Raw genomic sequence first — 16,145 nt, 5'->3', positions numbered from 1 at the left:
ACTCTCCTTCGGAAATTCAGAAGAGAGGTTTAAAGGAATTCATCCGAACTGATGATCCAAATTATTTAGATTTTAGATCAAAATATTTGTCTTGTATAATCTCACCATGTGAAAGACAAATTCAGTTAAAACCCTGATAGAAAAAAGAGCAAAGGTTTCCTGAGAAAATTAAAGACAAACCCTCAAGAGGTGCAATTAGAAAGCCATAACCTTGAGAGTCAATCTATCCAGTACAGAAACAGCTAGACATGGCATCAAAGTGTAGTTCAATGTATTTTCATATTCCCAAAAAATAAATGGAAAAAGAAGATATATCCGATTATTAAGGATCATTCTGGTTGCGTGTTTAGTGTAATCAAGGTGGTAAGAGACAGACTGAGCCCACTGAATCTTTTTAACATACTCGTTCTTCAACACCTGAGCCCTGTGTGCTTTGAATAGGCAAATGCAGCAGTATTGTTTGCCCCCTTTCTCTTCCATAATACTTCCTTTTCTTCTTGTTGTGGAGAATAACACCAATGCTTCAGATCACACCCTCCCTTTGTCAAATTATTTTCTCTGTCAGAGCAACAAGCCATATTTATTTAATATGGCAATGCAATCAAATCAACAGACTCAAAAGCTGAGGCACAGATTGCCCTTTTTATTATCTCCTGTCAATGGTCAGTTGTCAGAACAATTTCCATTAACAACACAATGACATTAGCCATGCTTGTGTTTATGTGCAGTTGTAATTTTTCCCTTTGCCTTTTCCTCTTTTTTTAAGAATTATGTGCTCACTCAGGCACAGCAAGTGGCACATGGTTCAGTTGCCCCAGAGACCACATAGAGCTGATCTTGTTCCTGTTCCACTAAAACTACAGCACAGGGATTCCCTTATCTCTGTCTCTATTTCAACTGGACTGGCCAGACAGGCTCTAAGGTCTGCAGACTTTCACCCAGACAGCCAGTTCAGCACCAGCACTCACTGAATAAAATGCTACAATTCCAAAGTTGATCAAAAAAATGCTTCATGCAGTATATTTCGGTTGCAAAATGCGTGCAACTTAACAATGCACAACCTTATAAAATATTTCCATGTTTGCAGAAATCACTGTAATTACTACTTCACCACAACATAACTGCATTCTGGATATCCTGTGGCTTAGTTTAAAAGTTGACTATCCTGAGTATAAATCTGCAGATACGCACCACTCACATGGAGGCACACTACAGTAGAGGTTTAATTACCACCATTTATTCTTTGCTAAGCTTTTACTGTACATGCTTTTTAAATCTAGCTTTTTCACATATCTGGGATTAATCTGAAAATGGCTTGCAGTCTCCCAAATGTGTCAAGAAAATGCACAAATGCTGCTAAAGCTTGTATGTAGGCTGTATTTTTTCACCTTCTGCCAGAAATAGCACTTTAAAAACACCAATTTCTTAACACTAAAAGATTGAAGATTCAGGGCAGTCCTCCAGACTGCACACACACTGGCTGGCCTGTTACTAGGCAGATCAGGATCTCCTTGTTTCATGATCTGTTTTCTGTGCTCTTAGCAACCAGATGTCATGTCTGAATAGGCTATTACGATTTGAAAATATTTAAGCAATAAGACAAAATAGAGTAGGAATTAAGAAGGATTAGGGATTTGGTTTGGTAAGTACGATATGTCTATTATGGTAAGAGTGTTTAATCAACAGTGTTTCAGGGTGTTTGCAGTCTTGGATTGATGATGATACGGTATAACCAGGAAGACTAAGGAAGTTTCTGTAGATCATGAGAGATTGTTTCAGTTGCATTTTTGGCTCAAAGATCATTGCATTGAAAACAAATTTTCTCAAACATAATGTACTTCAAATCAAACAGTCCACTGGAAAATCAGTGAAAATCTAAGAAATGAGCTGACACATAAATGCAAGTTCTTCAGTGTTGAAAGTGTTACATATATTTAAATAAAAAAGCTCTCGTAAACCATGCTTTTGATGTGCTCTCAAACTGGGCAAGTATGAATTCCATACAGTATAAGACTCTGCATATTCTCTATAAATTGTATGCAAATTACGGAAATACATACTGAACATGAGAAGCTATGAACTGCAATGTGGTAATATATTTGAACTCTCACATCACAGAAAAACACAAATCTTGATATCAGCAATTAGCATGTGAACATACAGAAATTTTGAAGAGCAAGAGAACAGGGAAATATTTTGCAGTTGTTTACTGGTCTTTGCAGAAGAGAGGACTCCAATCTCTCCCTTCAGGCAGCTCATCAAAAAACATTATTGTTTCCTAGATCTCTGACAGACAGGCTGCCAGGATTGACTGTAGATGCAGAATGTAGGTCAGTGCTGCGAAGAACACAGACACGTTGCATAGTAACGTATCCTCCTCTTGTTAATGATACTTCCTGTCAAAGCTAATACTTTTGCATTTCTTCGAGCAGGGTTAAAATAAAGCATTTGCCACAGACATGTCTTATGAGACCTTACCTGTGTCATTAAAGAGCATCTGGAGTTTCCGTAGAATTTAGTACATGTCTATCGGTATTTATTATAATGAACTATACCCTACACTGAAAAGGAACAAGGAACAAGTTGGTTTATTCCACGCTGAAAAGAAAATAAACCTTCGCTTTGTTCCTTTGTAGCCTACGCGTGCTGATGCAGCTACCTATTTGAACTGCGTTCTGTATTTTCACACTAATTAAAGCTGTTGTATTCATTAAGGTCTCCCCCTTCAACACCTTCCAATACAATCTCACAATGATGCTGTGATAAATATCTTTGCAGCAGAGCAAAAAACAGGATATTCAGCAGAAGGGAATGAAATGGACACCGAATCTAAGATGGGAATACTCTAAGATGGACATACAAGAATCTCTAACCCAATTTCCAGTCCAAATTCACCCCTAAGTAAGTATGTAACAATTTATACACTGGCTGTAAAACATGAGAAAGGTTATAAAAAAAAAGAGACCTTTGGGCCTATCTTGCCAATTTGCTTATTTTTGCCTTACTGTTTTAAAACCTCCGTGTCACATGTCACATCTCTGACTTGGGGTCCTCCTTTATAAAGAAATGGCTCTCTGTCCAGAATGACCCTAATATTCACTTGCATCCCTTGGTCCTTGTGTTGCTGCTGATCTTGAAAAAGTTCTCCCAGTTGAATTGGTCCATGTCAGAGAAAGAAATGGTCATCTGTTCTCCTACATTCTCCTACATACTGTCTTTCTTGTTGTGTAACCATAACCAACTACAATAATCCAAGTAGGCCTGACTAATGTATTCGTTTTATTGTGACTTAATTCATTGTTTTAAGTTCTACGCTCTTAATTATTCAAGTATTATAGTAGCGTTTTTAGTTTTTTAGTATTGGTTAGCTATAATCTAGTCAAATGAAGTGACGAGTCAATAACTCCAAGATCGTTCTCATATACATGTGTTATATTATAAGAAGGTTTAAAAAAACTAAAATATTAATTACGTACTGCCACTGTTACATTATGGTATTTACCAAACTAATTTCTCACCTGGATCCGTAATTCATAAATGTCACTTCTGCAAAGCCTTTTTTAGAAAAAGAGAAAAGACCTACATTTCATAACAGGAGAAATAATGCAGAATGTACTGAAATTTTTAAGTTCTCATAAATCAAACTCCCTGCTTGCTTAAGGCATTACAACTTTTCTTGTCTGCTTGTTCACCAGCCCACCACTCTAATGACCCTATGAAACAAAAGCCTCACAGCATTTTCTCTCATGGCGATTGAGCTATTTGTAACATGAGAAAAGCCGTTCTCATTAGACCTGAGCTTGACTTTAGATTGTAAATATTCCTCCACTCCCACACAGCAACCACCAGCAAATAGTTTTCACTGTCAGTTTGCCCTCAGCACTCTGGAATGTGAGTGGTCAAAAACTGAAAATATTCATTCAGTTCCTACACTCCATCTTTCAATCCATTGAAATAAAGCCATGTATTCCCAGTAAGGATAACAGCCTATCCTGGAAGCACAGGATGCAAGGAGGGACTACACTCCAGACAGTTGCTAGGACTAACATGAAAATTGCAAATACTGTAGAAGATGCTCCTGTCCTGAACTGAACCCAAGTCCAAGTCCAACTCCCCTCCACTACCACCAATGTGCAGCCCCACCTGGATGATGCGACGGCAGCCATAGTGCACAAGAACGCTCACCACACATCAGCTATCAGTGGGGAGGAGAGCAGAGTAATGTAGCCAATTCATAGATGGGGATTATTAGGAGGCCATGATTGGTAAGAGCCAATGGGAAATTTGGCCAGGACACCAGGGTTACACCCCTACTCTTTTCGAGAAACGCCCTGGGATTTTTAATGACCACAGAGAGTCAGGACCTCAGTTTTACGTCTCATCCGAAGGACGGCGCCTGTTTACAGTATAGTGTCCCCGCCACTATACCAGGGCATTAGGACCCACATGGACAGCAGGGTGAGTGCCCCTTGCAGGCCCCACTAACACTTCTTCCAGCAGAAACCTTAGTTTTTTCCCAGGAGGTCTCCCATCCAGTTACTGACCGGGCTCACACCTGCTTAGCTTCAGTGGGTTGCCAGTTGCGAGTTGCAGGGTGATATAAATATCTGTTTTCTAGTTTATCTTGCAGGGTATCTTTAAACTTTGCAATCTTGCTTCCCAATGGGGTGATGAGTACCACCAGAATCTGTATCAGGACCACTGCTCTTCTAAATTTATATCAGTGATTTCGATTCCGGTATAGTTAGCAAACTAGTGAAGTCTGAGGATGATTTGCAATCACTTCTAGAAGGAGCAAAATAAAATTCACACACATTTTGATAAAATACAAGCAAAAACCAATTATAAATACAAAATGAAAAAACACTGAGGTAGAGGAGGATACCTATGAAAAAGACTGAGATGTTAAATTTGAAATTTTTTACATCTTCTACGCAATGTGAGGGAACAATTAAAAAAGAAAACAAAATGTTATGATATATAGTTAGAAGCACAGAACGTAATGAAGGTATTTTTTGTTAAAATTACATTATGCTCCATTAAGACCTCATATTATATGGTCTACGGTTTTGGTTAAGGGCAGACATCTTCACAATGAACAATGAAACATGACCCAGAGGACACAAGTGGAAACAACTGTAGGTGGAAGGACATGTAAAACCAAGAACAGGAGGCACTTATTTATCCAGGGGGTTGTGAGAGGATGGAACAAGCTGCCCAGCCATGCTGTTGAAGCCGATAACCTGGTTCAAGAAATGGCTATATGAGATCCCTGGATCAATTAGCTACCAACCACCAAATGTATTAAATGGGTCAAATGGCCTTCTCTAGTTTTAAATTTAATGAGTCTGCCCAATTCATGAGGTCTGGTATGAACAGATGCAGAAGATTTACAATTATCAGCAGTGATCAAACACTGTGATTCAGGGTGGAATTTTAGATAATACATACTGTATGTGAACGCTATTGAAGCACACAACTCCTTCAACACACTGAATTAAAAAAGGACAAAAAACATCCTTACCTAATTTGCTTTGCATAATTGATTTCAATTTCTGATCTCTCTTTCACAAATTTGGTGTATCGCTCCACAAACTCGATCCCCCACTGCGTGTGCTTTTCCAAGTTGTCAAACTGGTCCTGTGGAAAAGAAACAGTATGGTAAACTTAAAACTCTACATTGCTGCCTTTCTTCAATGTAACCGCTCCTTCTCATTAGCTTAGTGGCATCTTTGTCTCGTCAAAACCTCCAGATGTGCCAAATACTTAATTTAATAAAGGCTTCAAGGAAAACATAGATTGGCCTGTAATGCATTACAAATTAATATTGTTTGTCATCTGACTTACAAGTGTTTGCATTTTTTAGATTATCTAGAATCAGTATCTCCTATTCCGATAGGCCAGCTGCTTTTCTCTGAAGTTTAAATTGAACTTAAACATTCCCGATTCCAATGTATTTATTTTGCCTATAAACTCTGCTACAGATTCATTTTTGTGCTTCAACATTTTGTACCACTTTCCAGGAGTTGTCTGCTATAAAATGTTACTCCTTGTAAGAGACAATTCAATAATACTCATTATGATAAGGTTTTTTTTTCCACCTACTGTATTACAATTCTTTTTGTTGAAAAACATTCAGGATTTTGTAAACTGGAAACACTGGCAGGTCTTTTCAGATTTCCCCACAATTCATTTTTTTCCAAAAAAACATTTGGGAAATAAGAACTGAATTTTAATATTAGATTGGAAAATAATGTTTTTATAGATTAAAAGGTTTTAGAAAAAGACAATTTTAAGCCTTCCAAAATTCAGCTGTTAAAATTTACTATGGAAGTTTAGTATTTTTGTCCCCTTAACAGTTCCTGCGGTAACAGAATTAGTGCGAAATTGTGCACACCAGTTTGTCTGAAGGTGTTAATTGTCAGTGATAATCCTCAGAGTATTAAGATAGTTTTTCTTTTTATTTTGTTTTACCAAATTCTGCTCTCGTTCAGACAAAATCCTGTCATTTAGGAGTATACAAATAAAATATACTCATATTTTAAAAACAAAGAAGTAAGATTGCTACAGAATTGCTAATAATGAGGAAAAAAACAATGCAACACCTGTCAACTCTAAAGCACAATCATAAATAAAAAATGTTCAGTAGGTGTTGGCCTGTATAACATTTGTTCACTTTGCCTCCTGGTGTACTTACAGCATAATCAGCTTTACGAGCCATTCACAGACTGAATTATTCATGTCACTCTATTAAATAAAATGTTGCATCACCTATTCCTTCTAAGCAGGCTTTGTGTGCTCTGTATCCAAATGCAGACCAAATACTTGCCAATTAATTCTTCCTGAAATGTTATATATCGGTTAATAGTGGGTCTAGTCTTGAAATATCACATTTAGGAAGGAGTGAAAACCAGTCTTGTGATTTGAGGAACTGCTTTGATTCCCAGCTAAGTAGTCTGCTAGTGTTTTCTGTTAGTGCTGCTCTGTCTGTATCTTCTATACTCATTAAATTGGGTGAGGCAAATGTCTGTGTACAATCACATTTTTGGCAAATCCAATCCTGGCCTAGAAAATCCTCCTTGCCAATATGAGAATTGCTGGCCAAAAATACAACAGAAAATCAAACTCAAGTTATTTTGTTTCACAATAAGCAGCTGTAAAAGAGGTTAACAATACTATTTAAAGGGCACACAAAAGTTGTCTTTTTCTCAGGCCATTAATACTACAATTGGACAGCAGTGATGGCAACAGCAGGCAAGATTTATGAAGTAAGTTGACTTCAAACACTTCTTTTTGAATCTTAGAATATGAAAGTACGTATTGCTACATGTATTCGGTGATTTATAATCAGAATACTCCAGAGTACTGGAGAGATACTTATCTTATCACTCTTAACAAGACAATTCCATCAGGGTGAGGTGTATGACATCTAAAACTTTTGAGATGCATGGATTTTATGAACAGTAAACCCTTCTCCAAGGTGGATTCGTCCAATGCTGATTTCATTACACACAAAAAAGAAATCAATAACAACAAATATACTAGAAAAATGTGACTAAGGATCGCAGTGCAAAACTCCATGGTAACGCAGGTACTAAAGTCTTTCCTACACTTCTGCCCCAAGATTAAGACTCTCTCAGTCTTGTGTATTCTGTCACTGCGAGTAGTGTGGTGAAGTCATGACTGACTTTATTCAGCATTTTGTACTTGTTTAGTACCACGACAAAGCAGTATGGCATCAAAACGCAAGGCAAAAAGTGGTCGCATGGAGAAGACAACTTGGTAAGGTTCATCCTCGCCATTCAAAGAAAAGAGTTTAAGACTTACTATAGTTTATACAAACTGATTGCTTCCCATCATTGCCACACTACTTGGAATGCAATCCTTGAAGTAAATGCAAATGTCATGTTTATCCTTTTTATTATACTATACAGTATTTAGTCTTATTATTTTTTTCATTTCATACACAGTTCAGTACAGATATAGCCATTTATTGCTGTGCAATCATACATGTATGTAGGTGTTAATGGGTGACTTCACAGTCTCATTCACGTATCCCTATTCAATACATAAAGTGTTTCGTTTCCCCAACAGAAATTTGTGTCAAATGTGCTGCTTTGGAGCATCTGTACTGGAGATGGGTCTACTGCTTACATTTCACTATTGACTGAAAACACCGACTTGTGCAGAACAGCACCAGGGCTCCATACAATAATTATGGCACACTGTCCAACATATTACCTGCTCTCCCAAAACTGGGCTCTTCTAAATATATAAACTAAATATATTTTTTAGTTTAATTCCTGGTGTTTTTTTTTTCTTGCAAATATCCTGGACTGCTAATGCCATATCTGTATATTCAAGAATGTTTAAGTCACAGATATTTTGGAGCTCATTTAGAGCTTTTTAGCAAGAGACTCGCAGTCTTGAACTGCATTGTAAAAGAACTCAAACTGCACTTGTAAAAGCAGAACAAAATGATCAATGTATTTCTGGTCCAGGAGGAATAGGTAAGCAGTTTACTTTCATCTGGATGTTGTTAACTCATCTTTGAGGACAGGAAACACTGTCTTATTATCAGACGGGAAGTGGTTTGCAGTGATGTGATCTGCAAGCCTAACATTTTCCTTTTAATTTACATTTAGAAAATGTGCTTTTTACTGGTGTTATGTATGCAAATTGTAAAGGATAATGATATCACAAAAATGCCTGTACAGTGATATCACTAATGATATCACTAATCATCAAATAATGTAACAAGTGACATATCAGTCCTAGATGGATACTGGTCCTTGGACAACAAACTGCGATCAGATAGCCTTAAAAACATTTTGCAAAGAGCATAAAGTATTGATCAGTTGAGCATTCAGACAATATTTCTTTTGTCTGGAGAGGTCATCTGAGAACAAGTCAATTACAGTAGACGCAAGAAAGAAACCAGGCACATCCTAAAATAAAAAAAATCGGCATGCTAATTGATAACCATCAAAATGATAAAATGTTATTCATGAGAATTTCACATAAAGGGGATCTGTCACGAGGTCCCTGATGACAACAGTTGCCATTATAAATCATGGCACTTGATAAACAACACTAACAACAAAATAAAAACTCCTTTCACAAACCCGACTGCAAGAAACAGGACCGCACAAAAGGTCAACCCCATTGATGAACATAATGATGAAAATAACTTTTACATCAAATCTTTTGATTATTGTAAAAGATCAATAAAAAGATAATCCACAGCACTTGATGAATATCTAACTTATAGTTTAAGTATAACTAAAATCTGTGACAAAAGAAAGCCAAATTAACTCAGAATCAGGGACAAGTAGACCAGTGATTTAATTCCAAGCTTAGCTTAAAGTAACATTATCCTTCAGTTCACAAGGTTGCATCATGCTAACAATTTTCTGAATCACCTCCTGGTTGATCTCACAAGAGAAATTTAATAAACACATCAATATCAAATTATCTAAAGACACAAACCCTCACTAATAAGTCTCAAAGCCAGAGAGAAGTTCTTTATGGGAGATCAGAATGTAGCTTGACAGATTTTGAGCAGATTTAAAAAAGAACCACAACCACCACCAACAATCTAATATGCAGTTTTTTAAAACACACTGATATCAAATTCACCTTAGTTTGACTCCAACAGACACCCATCTTTTCTTCAACCATTGCTAAAATCTTCTGCTTTGTCAATCGGACATCTTTAAAGCTACAACAGGACACAAAAACTACCCATTTCCTTCGCTCATAGGAAAAAAACTGGTGCTACTATATGCAAGAGAAAATACAGCAAAAACTATACCGGAAGTGGGTTGAAGATAAACCTGAACAGCACGGCAATATATACTAATGCTCAGAGAATCTACTGCCGAACTCAGTTCAGTCTGAAGACTCAAGTTTCTTTCAACTCAGGACATCAGTAGGTGATGAACATTAGTGTGTCTGGTGTTGAAGAAAGCAAATCTCAAAAACGCAGTCATTACTTAACTACAAACTCCTCCTTCTGTTGTGTGTTTTCACCTTTTTACTATTACTGTATGGGTTGAAAGAAACTTCTGTTGAAGTAAAATGGCTGCACAAAAATTCTTATATGAATCATAGAAAAACACCTAAGAAAAAAATAGCATTAATCACTAGATAAGAATAATTTACATTATACATGGTATTTCTTAGCCCTAAAATAAAAAAATAAGATTTATCATCATGCCAATTCAAGGACTATAGCTGGGTATAAGTTAAAATGCAACAACCCTTATCTTTGTTCAGAGTCTATGAATAATTTCTAATTTTCCATAACCTTTCTACTCTTTACTAGACATACTGAAAATAATTGAATTCCTTTTTATTTCAATTCTTAAATTTTCAAATACAGTATAATGTGCAAGGTGTGAAAAGAAATGGTCTAACTTGTGGATGACCTCTTTTTCATGTAAAATACTGGAGCTAGCCCACTCCAGCAAAAATAACTGAATTAAAGTAAGTTCTGTGGGGAGTAAATCGCTGCTACACCAGTTAAAATCTGACAATACACTGTTACTATGAAATGCTTCCCTCAGCTTGCTTGTAAAACCAGATTAAGAAGCTTATAGAGAAGGATAGTTAGCTAAAATAGCTAGTTAGCTTGGTCATCAAATGGGTTGTCAACCAACCTTTTACACAATGAAGTGCCATCATTTAGTCCTTTCTGTGGAGGGACAATAGTGTTTGGACAACAGATGTTACTTTGCTAAATCAAGGTCATACTGCATAGTAACTGTCAGTTGCATTGATTACGTTAATATTTTCATCAATTGCAGAAGTCCCCCTTTCATCAACGGAGATTTGAAATGCTTCATGACGCATTCAAAAGGGGTTTTTGTCAATTAAAACCCCTTCTCCTTCGCCAAAACCACAGCAACAAACTGCATGGCAACAGAAAACACCTTCTAACTGTGTACATTCTAAATGGATTCCCTGGCAACACCCTGAGGCAACAACACCAAAACAAAATGGACCAAGGTTTGTGCACTAGTAGAGATGATGCCAAAATAATATTTTCTCCATAGCACAAAGAACTAGTTTATTGTGTTTATACAACACAACAGCATATATGGCTTGTTTAAAAGAGACCCTACTTCTTGTGATACAGCTCCTTTCAGGATGTATGTTTGAAGAAGAAGTGTAACGTCAAAGCTACTTGATTGCAGGATTTACAAAGCTGCTACTACAGCCATTGGACTCAAAATCCACTTTTACTGAAAGCCAATGGCAAAATGAATTATATCTAAGTGCACAAAAGAAAAGTAATTCAGTGACGTCTGTCTGCAGTATCACCTTAAAAACTACTTCTCTTTATATACTGATTCTATCTGACTCCATCCCTTTTCCTTCTAATACAGAATTAACTTGCTGTAAAACAGATAATGAAGCTGACACCAAAAATAAAATTCAGCTGTAATGATGAAGCATGAATCTACATGGGATGCCACCACAGGCCCACTGAGTTTGGAACAGTGATCCCTTACGCAGATAGCCTATTTATGGCACAGATGGCCTGTCAGACTTAGCATTGAGAGGAGCTTGACGTATCTGCTCTTGGCTGGCACTCAGTATTTGTACAACAACAGAGAATGACAAAGGACCACTGGGCTTGAGACAGGAACATTATCTGAGACTCTTGTAACCGGTACAGGCTACACCAGAACAGGCAACAGTTTTCTACCCACAGAATATCCACTTCCACGCTCAACAGTTAGTTATGCTTCCATGTAAAGCCATTTAAATAAAAATGAAAATCACTTGTTTCTTTAAGAATGAATATAAACAAATTTAAAAACTAAATTTTTCCCTCTTTTATTCATTTTAAACTGAACAGGCAGACTCACAGAGTAAATAAAACACGATGAACTGGATTCAACTCCTGCTAATTGCACAGTCAAACTGCCCACACACGTAAAGTGCCAGGGGAATGCAAGTGCCAGTTTCCCAGATGCAGAAGCAAGATAACTGCATTAATTTCTTTATTTCTTGCTTTTATTGTAAAACAAGCCCCAAGTTTATATCCAAGTTCTTTCCCATTAATAAGTAGATACATACAATAAAGTTGTTGAATCGTGTCCTCAGAGGACCAGAACATCAACAGCTGTTTTGCCCATTAATCTCCTAATATTTTCTTAATGAGTCTTAGTTGATTAAAACACTCGATGGAGGCCACCATATTTGGCATTCCTCTATACTGTTAAAGAAACAAACATGCACAGAGATATTGAGAAGTGCCAGATTCTCTCCCTTCTCCACAGCCCCTTTTTGTTTTGCCTTTTTTTTCCCCCGTTTTACCCTTTTTTTCCTCCGGAGCATGTTATCCTGAGTTCATCGAATGCTCGTTCCTTCACATCCAGCAGCGTGCAAGTTGCCACGGGCTGCGGTTAAACAGGAGCTCGTTCACCTGCGTCCGATCCCAGCCGAGACTCCTTCCAGTCAGGGAGGGGAGACTTCCAGGGAGGCACGCAGAGGCATTGCATGCAAAGTTCAAAGCTATGACAGGCACCAGGAAAACAAGAGACGAGAGCACAGCAAGAGCCAGAATAGGGTCATTTATAACACTCCCTCACTGTACAAGCCCACGTTTGGGAGCAGCAGCACAAGGGAAGGGCTGTCCGAGCGCACAGCTACTGCACTGAGCCCTGGTCCTGACCTGTTTGACACACAACCCAGCAGGCCACAAACAAGCTGATCTCAAGTCCAAGCTCCCTGGAAATTCACAGAATTTGTCATTAGTGATAAAGGTGAAAAGATATTGCTTACCCACATTTAAGGATTCTGTTTTTTAGAGACATTATTGTGTACAATTTTTTTTTATTCATTTACCATAATTGTGAGTAAAAACCACACGCGAATATCAGCCTTTTTCACTTCTAAATGTGTATTCTTATTATTCTGTATGCAATACTGTACTTACAACAGGAAGTCACCTATTGAAATAGTGGTAGAGGGCACTCACCACAGAGCAGATATTATTTTGGGCATTGCTTCAAATCCTTTATCAGTAAGCATCTTCCTGTTCAGAGACTCCATGTCGTTTTTGTTTTTCACAAAAAAAAACATCCTCTACTGTCTACTGTCAGGGAGCCTTGACCCCTTCCCCCCTTTAATGCAAGCTTAAAAATATCTAGGACAGTCCACACAATGCTGTGCTTGTTTGAAATGACACAGTATAAGCTGAAACTTGTATCTACATAAAAAATGGTCTTGCTCAGTATTCTTTCCTATCAAGACATAGAATCATAATTTTTGCATGTAGGTAGAAAGCACCGTAAATAAGTAAACTATCTACAACCTTGAAACAGTGGAAATTAAAAGCACAACATTTTCTCAATAAAGAGTTCTATACAAAAGAAAATTATGTATGCATGAATACAGAATCTAAATGCGTGGATCACAATAAATGCTGTGTGCTTATTTTCTTGCATAAGAAATAGTTTCAAGATCAAACACAAGTATAATACACATTGAATTATAAAACGCAGACATATAAACAAGTACAAATATAAGAGAAACATAACCCTGAAAAAAGTCTATGCAGGCCTGGGTCCTAAATGACAAACGTAGGAACAAGCTCTGCAGGTCATAGGGTAACACTTTTTTTGGTTCTACATCATTTTTTTTTTTTACTGTGGTCAGCATATTTTATTGCGTTTCCTCTTGAGCATTACAATTCGAAAGAAACAAATCACTCTCACATGCTTTCTTCTTAGTCTTGTCTTGAAGTCAATATGGTAATCACAGGATGCCCCTTTTTCAATGACTGACACAGTAACCAGGTTTCATCGAATCAATACAAAAGAAAGATATTGACATTAAATATATTGTCTCAGCAACATGTTGGTTACCATATTTAGACAATGCAGCTGCTTTTAATATCAGAGATCTCAAATGTGAATATTTTCTTTAAACAGGTCATTTGCTATAAACAATACTTAACAAACTCATTTGTGGTATCAAGCCTAACCATTCAATACCTATCACCGTTATGCTGCATGTTAGTGTGTAATTGACTGCAAATTTGGCCGACCCACAAAACCTTAATCACTGGCAATCTATGTGATAACACAATTCCACCAACCAACCAGCAAATCAACATAGACTTCCTCCTTCCCTTGTGCCCTGATAGCCAAAAACCCTTGCATCAGGAATTATCTGAGCATCAAGATCATGCTGAGTGTTCGAATTCCTGTAGTTATGAACCAAACTGATATTTGGTTGTTGTACAGTATAAGAAATCAAACCCACATATTTTCGCTTCAAATTCTTACCGTGCTATAACATGCAAGAAATGGTTTCTAGTCATCTAGAGCAGGTTTTCCCAACTGGAGGTTCTTGAACCCCTAGGGGTTCATGATGGTACTGCAGGGGGGTTATGAGATTATGATGGAAACGTCAATGTCAAATTATATAGTCCTCTTAATTAATAACAATGTAATAATAAGAATAAGAAAAACAACAGAAGTAATAGTAATATTTTACAAAGTGAAAAGAAGCATGTTAAAAGGGTTGCTGTAGCATTTATCTACATTTCTTGAAAAGTTTGATTTAGTTGAAATCTCAATGGGGTACTTGAGGCAAATAAATTTGGGTTGAAGGGGTTCAGCTGACAAAAAAGGTTGGGAACCCCTGATCTAGAGCATAAAACAAAAAAATTATTACTGTAGACAAAAACATTACAAACTGAAACCAATATAAAGTGGAAAAATTGAATATTTTCTGTATATTCATCTTCTGCTACATAACAAAATGTAATGTTTTGTTTAACTGTACACAGGCCAAACTTCACACAGTGAGACGATTTTTCAAACTTCTTCAAAATCACATTAAACAAAGAAGTGCATAGCTCAGTCAGTCTATTTTACAACATGTCTACCACTGCTAGCTGCCCCATATTACCATGGTAACAACATCCACTCTTCTGTAGCCTTTAAAGGCAACAGTACTGTTGAACACACCAGAGTTACTATTTTATTTTAAAGCAAAATAAACCTGTTTTGAAATAATAAGACAAAGAACTCTAAAAAAGAACTGGTGTGTTTTGTTTACATTCAGTGCACCTGCATGACTCCAGGATACAGAAGTCACAGGCATAACACTGGATTTAGGATGCACACCCACTTCAAACTTCACACCCTTTCGAGCTTCCTAAACCCCCTTCCTCTCTTTGCTGTTTTTTTAAACCTTAATGTCGTCTCCTTTTTCCGACAGCGGCCAATCCACCACTCTTTTGAAAAGGTTATTTTTCAGATGTTTCTCTTTAAGGGAGTTTTTTCCATGGGTCTCAACTCAGGTCTCAAAAGGTCCTTCGCTCTCTTTCACACACAAAGAAAATAATTCATACTTGTAGCTTGTCAAAACAGCTATTGTTGACTTGCAACGACTATGAACTTTGACTGTCAACATATCAAGCAAAGAAAAATTGGTCTTTAGCTCTTCAAAGTCACATATTTGGCAGCAACATGAAGTTGCTCAAGCAAGGCCTGTCTGAGCCTGGGGAGGCCTCTGAGAACCCAAGCACTCAATCTGGACACATTCAAGGTTAAACCCTCACTTTCACAATGGGGTATCTTTTAAGATCCACCACCTAAAATAGCAGTGATGAAGAGTACATTTTTCCTGGAGTAATTGTAAAAAGGGATTCTGATTAAATAATTGGAAAGTTAGTGTTGAGTTATATAAAATTAAAAAAGCTCAAAATCATTTTATAATGATTATACTGGTTAAACTATTATATTGCTTTCTTCCTTTACACAAAGACCTTTGTGTCAAGGCTAAGTAAGGAATAGTTGTACGGGCTGATAGGGTTGCTCCAGAAAAATTCCATAGCATTTCATTTTTTCTTAATGTTGCAATGCAATCTAGTTGCATTGCATGTTTATTGTAAATGTCTTAAAACTGTGTAGATGTTCCAAATAGAATAAAACAAACTACAACATAAATTAGTCCTTATGTATTAGGTTTGGGAGTGGAGTTCAAAATACTATATTCTCACAAAATTAGGTTGTAATGACTCTTCTGTGGATTATTTAGAAATAGTACATCATACTTGTAAAAACCCACTCTATTGATCACACAAAATAATTATAATGTTAATACTGCCCAGGTACCCA

General features: G+C 37.0%; 1 protein-coding gene and 1 long non-coding RNA gene across 34 annotated transcripts in view; one reads left to right on the top strand and one right to left on the bottom strand.

The window, feature by feature from the left end:
* Positions 1 to 16,145, bottom strand: part of fnbp1b (formin binding protein 1b) — a 111,590-nt gene that overhangs the window by 68,664 nt on the left and 26,781 nt on the right. For 31 of the 33 annotated variants that reach the window (XM_088615027.1, XM_088615031.1, XM_088615032.1 and 28 more), the window contains exon 2: positions 5,525 to 5,640. In XM_088615027.1, coding sequence (XP_088471153.1) covers positions 5,525 to 5,640 — 116 coding nt within the window. Of the gene's footprint in view, positions 1 to 5,524; positions 5,641 to 9,639; positions 9,772 to 12,327; positions 12,477 to 16,145 lie in introns of those variants that run through there. The other 2 variants (XM_088615029.1, XM_088615024.1) reach the window with 2 other exon arrangements.
* On the top strand, positions 2,333 to 9,645 carry LOC148643964 (uncharacterized). Its single transcript, XR_015928912.1, has 3 exons — positions 2,333 to 2,901; positions 7,213 to 7,268; positions 7,716 to 9,645. It is a non-coding gene; the product is annotated as an uncharacterized LOC148643964 (long non-coding RNA).

This window comes from Lepisosteus platostomus, chromosome 21, assembly GCF_059453375.1.
Source record: "Lepisosteus platostomus isolate fLepPlt1 chromosome 21, fLepPlt1.hap1, whole genome shotgun sequence".
NCBI classification, from domain to species: Eukaryota; Metazoa; Chordata; class Actinopteri; order Semionotiformes; family Lepisosteidae; genus Lepisosteus; species Lepisosteus platostomus.
The sequence above is the reverse complement of the archived record's forward strand: the minus strand, read 5'-3'. Positions and strand labels throughout refer to the sequence as shown.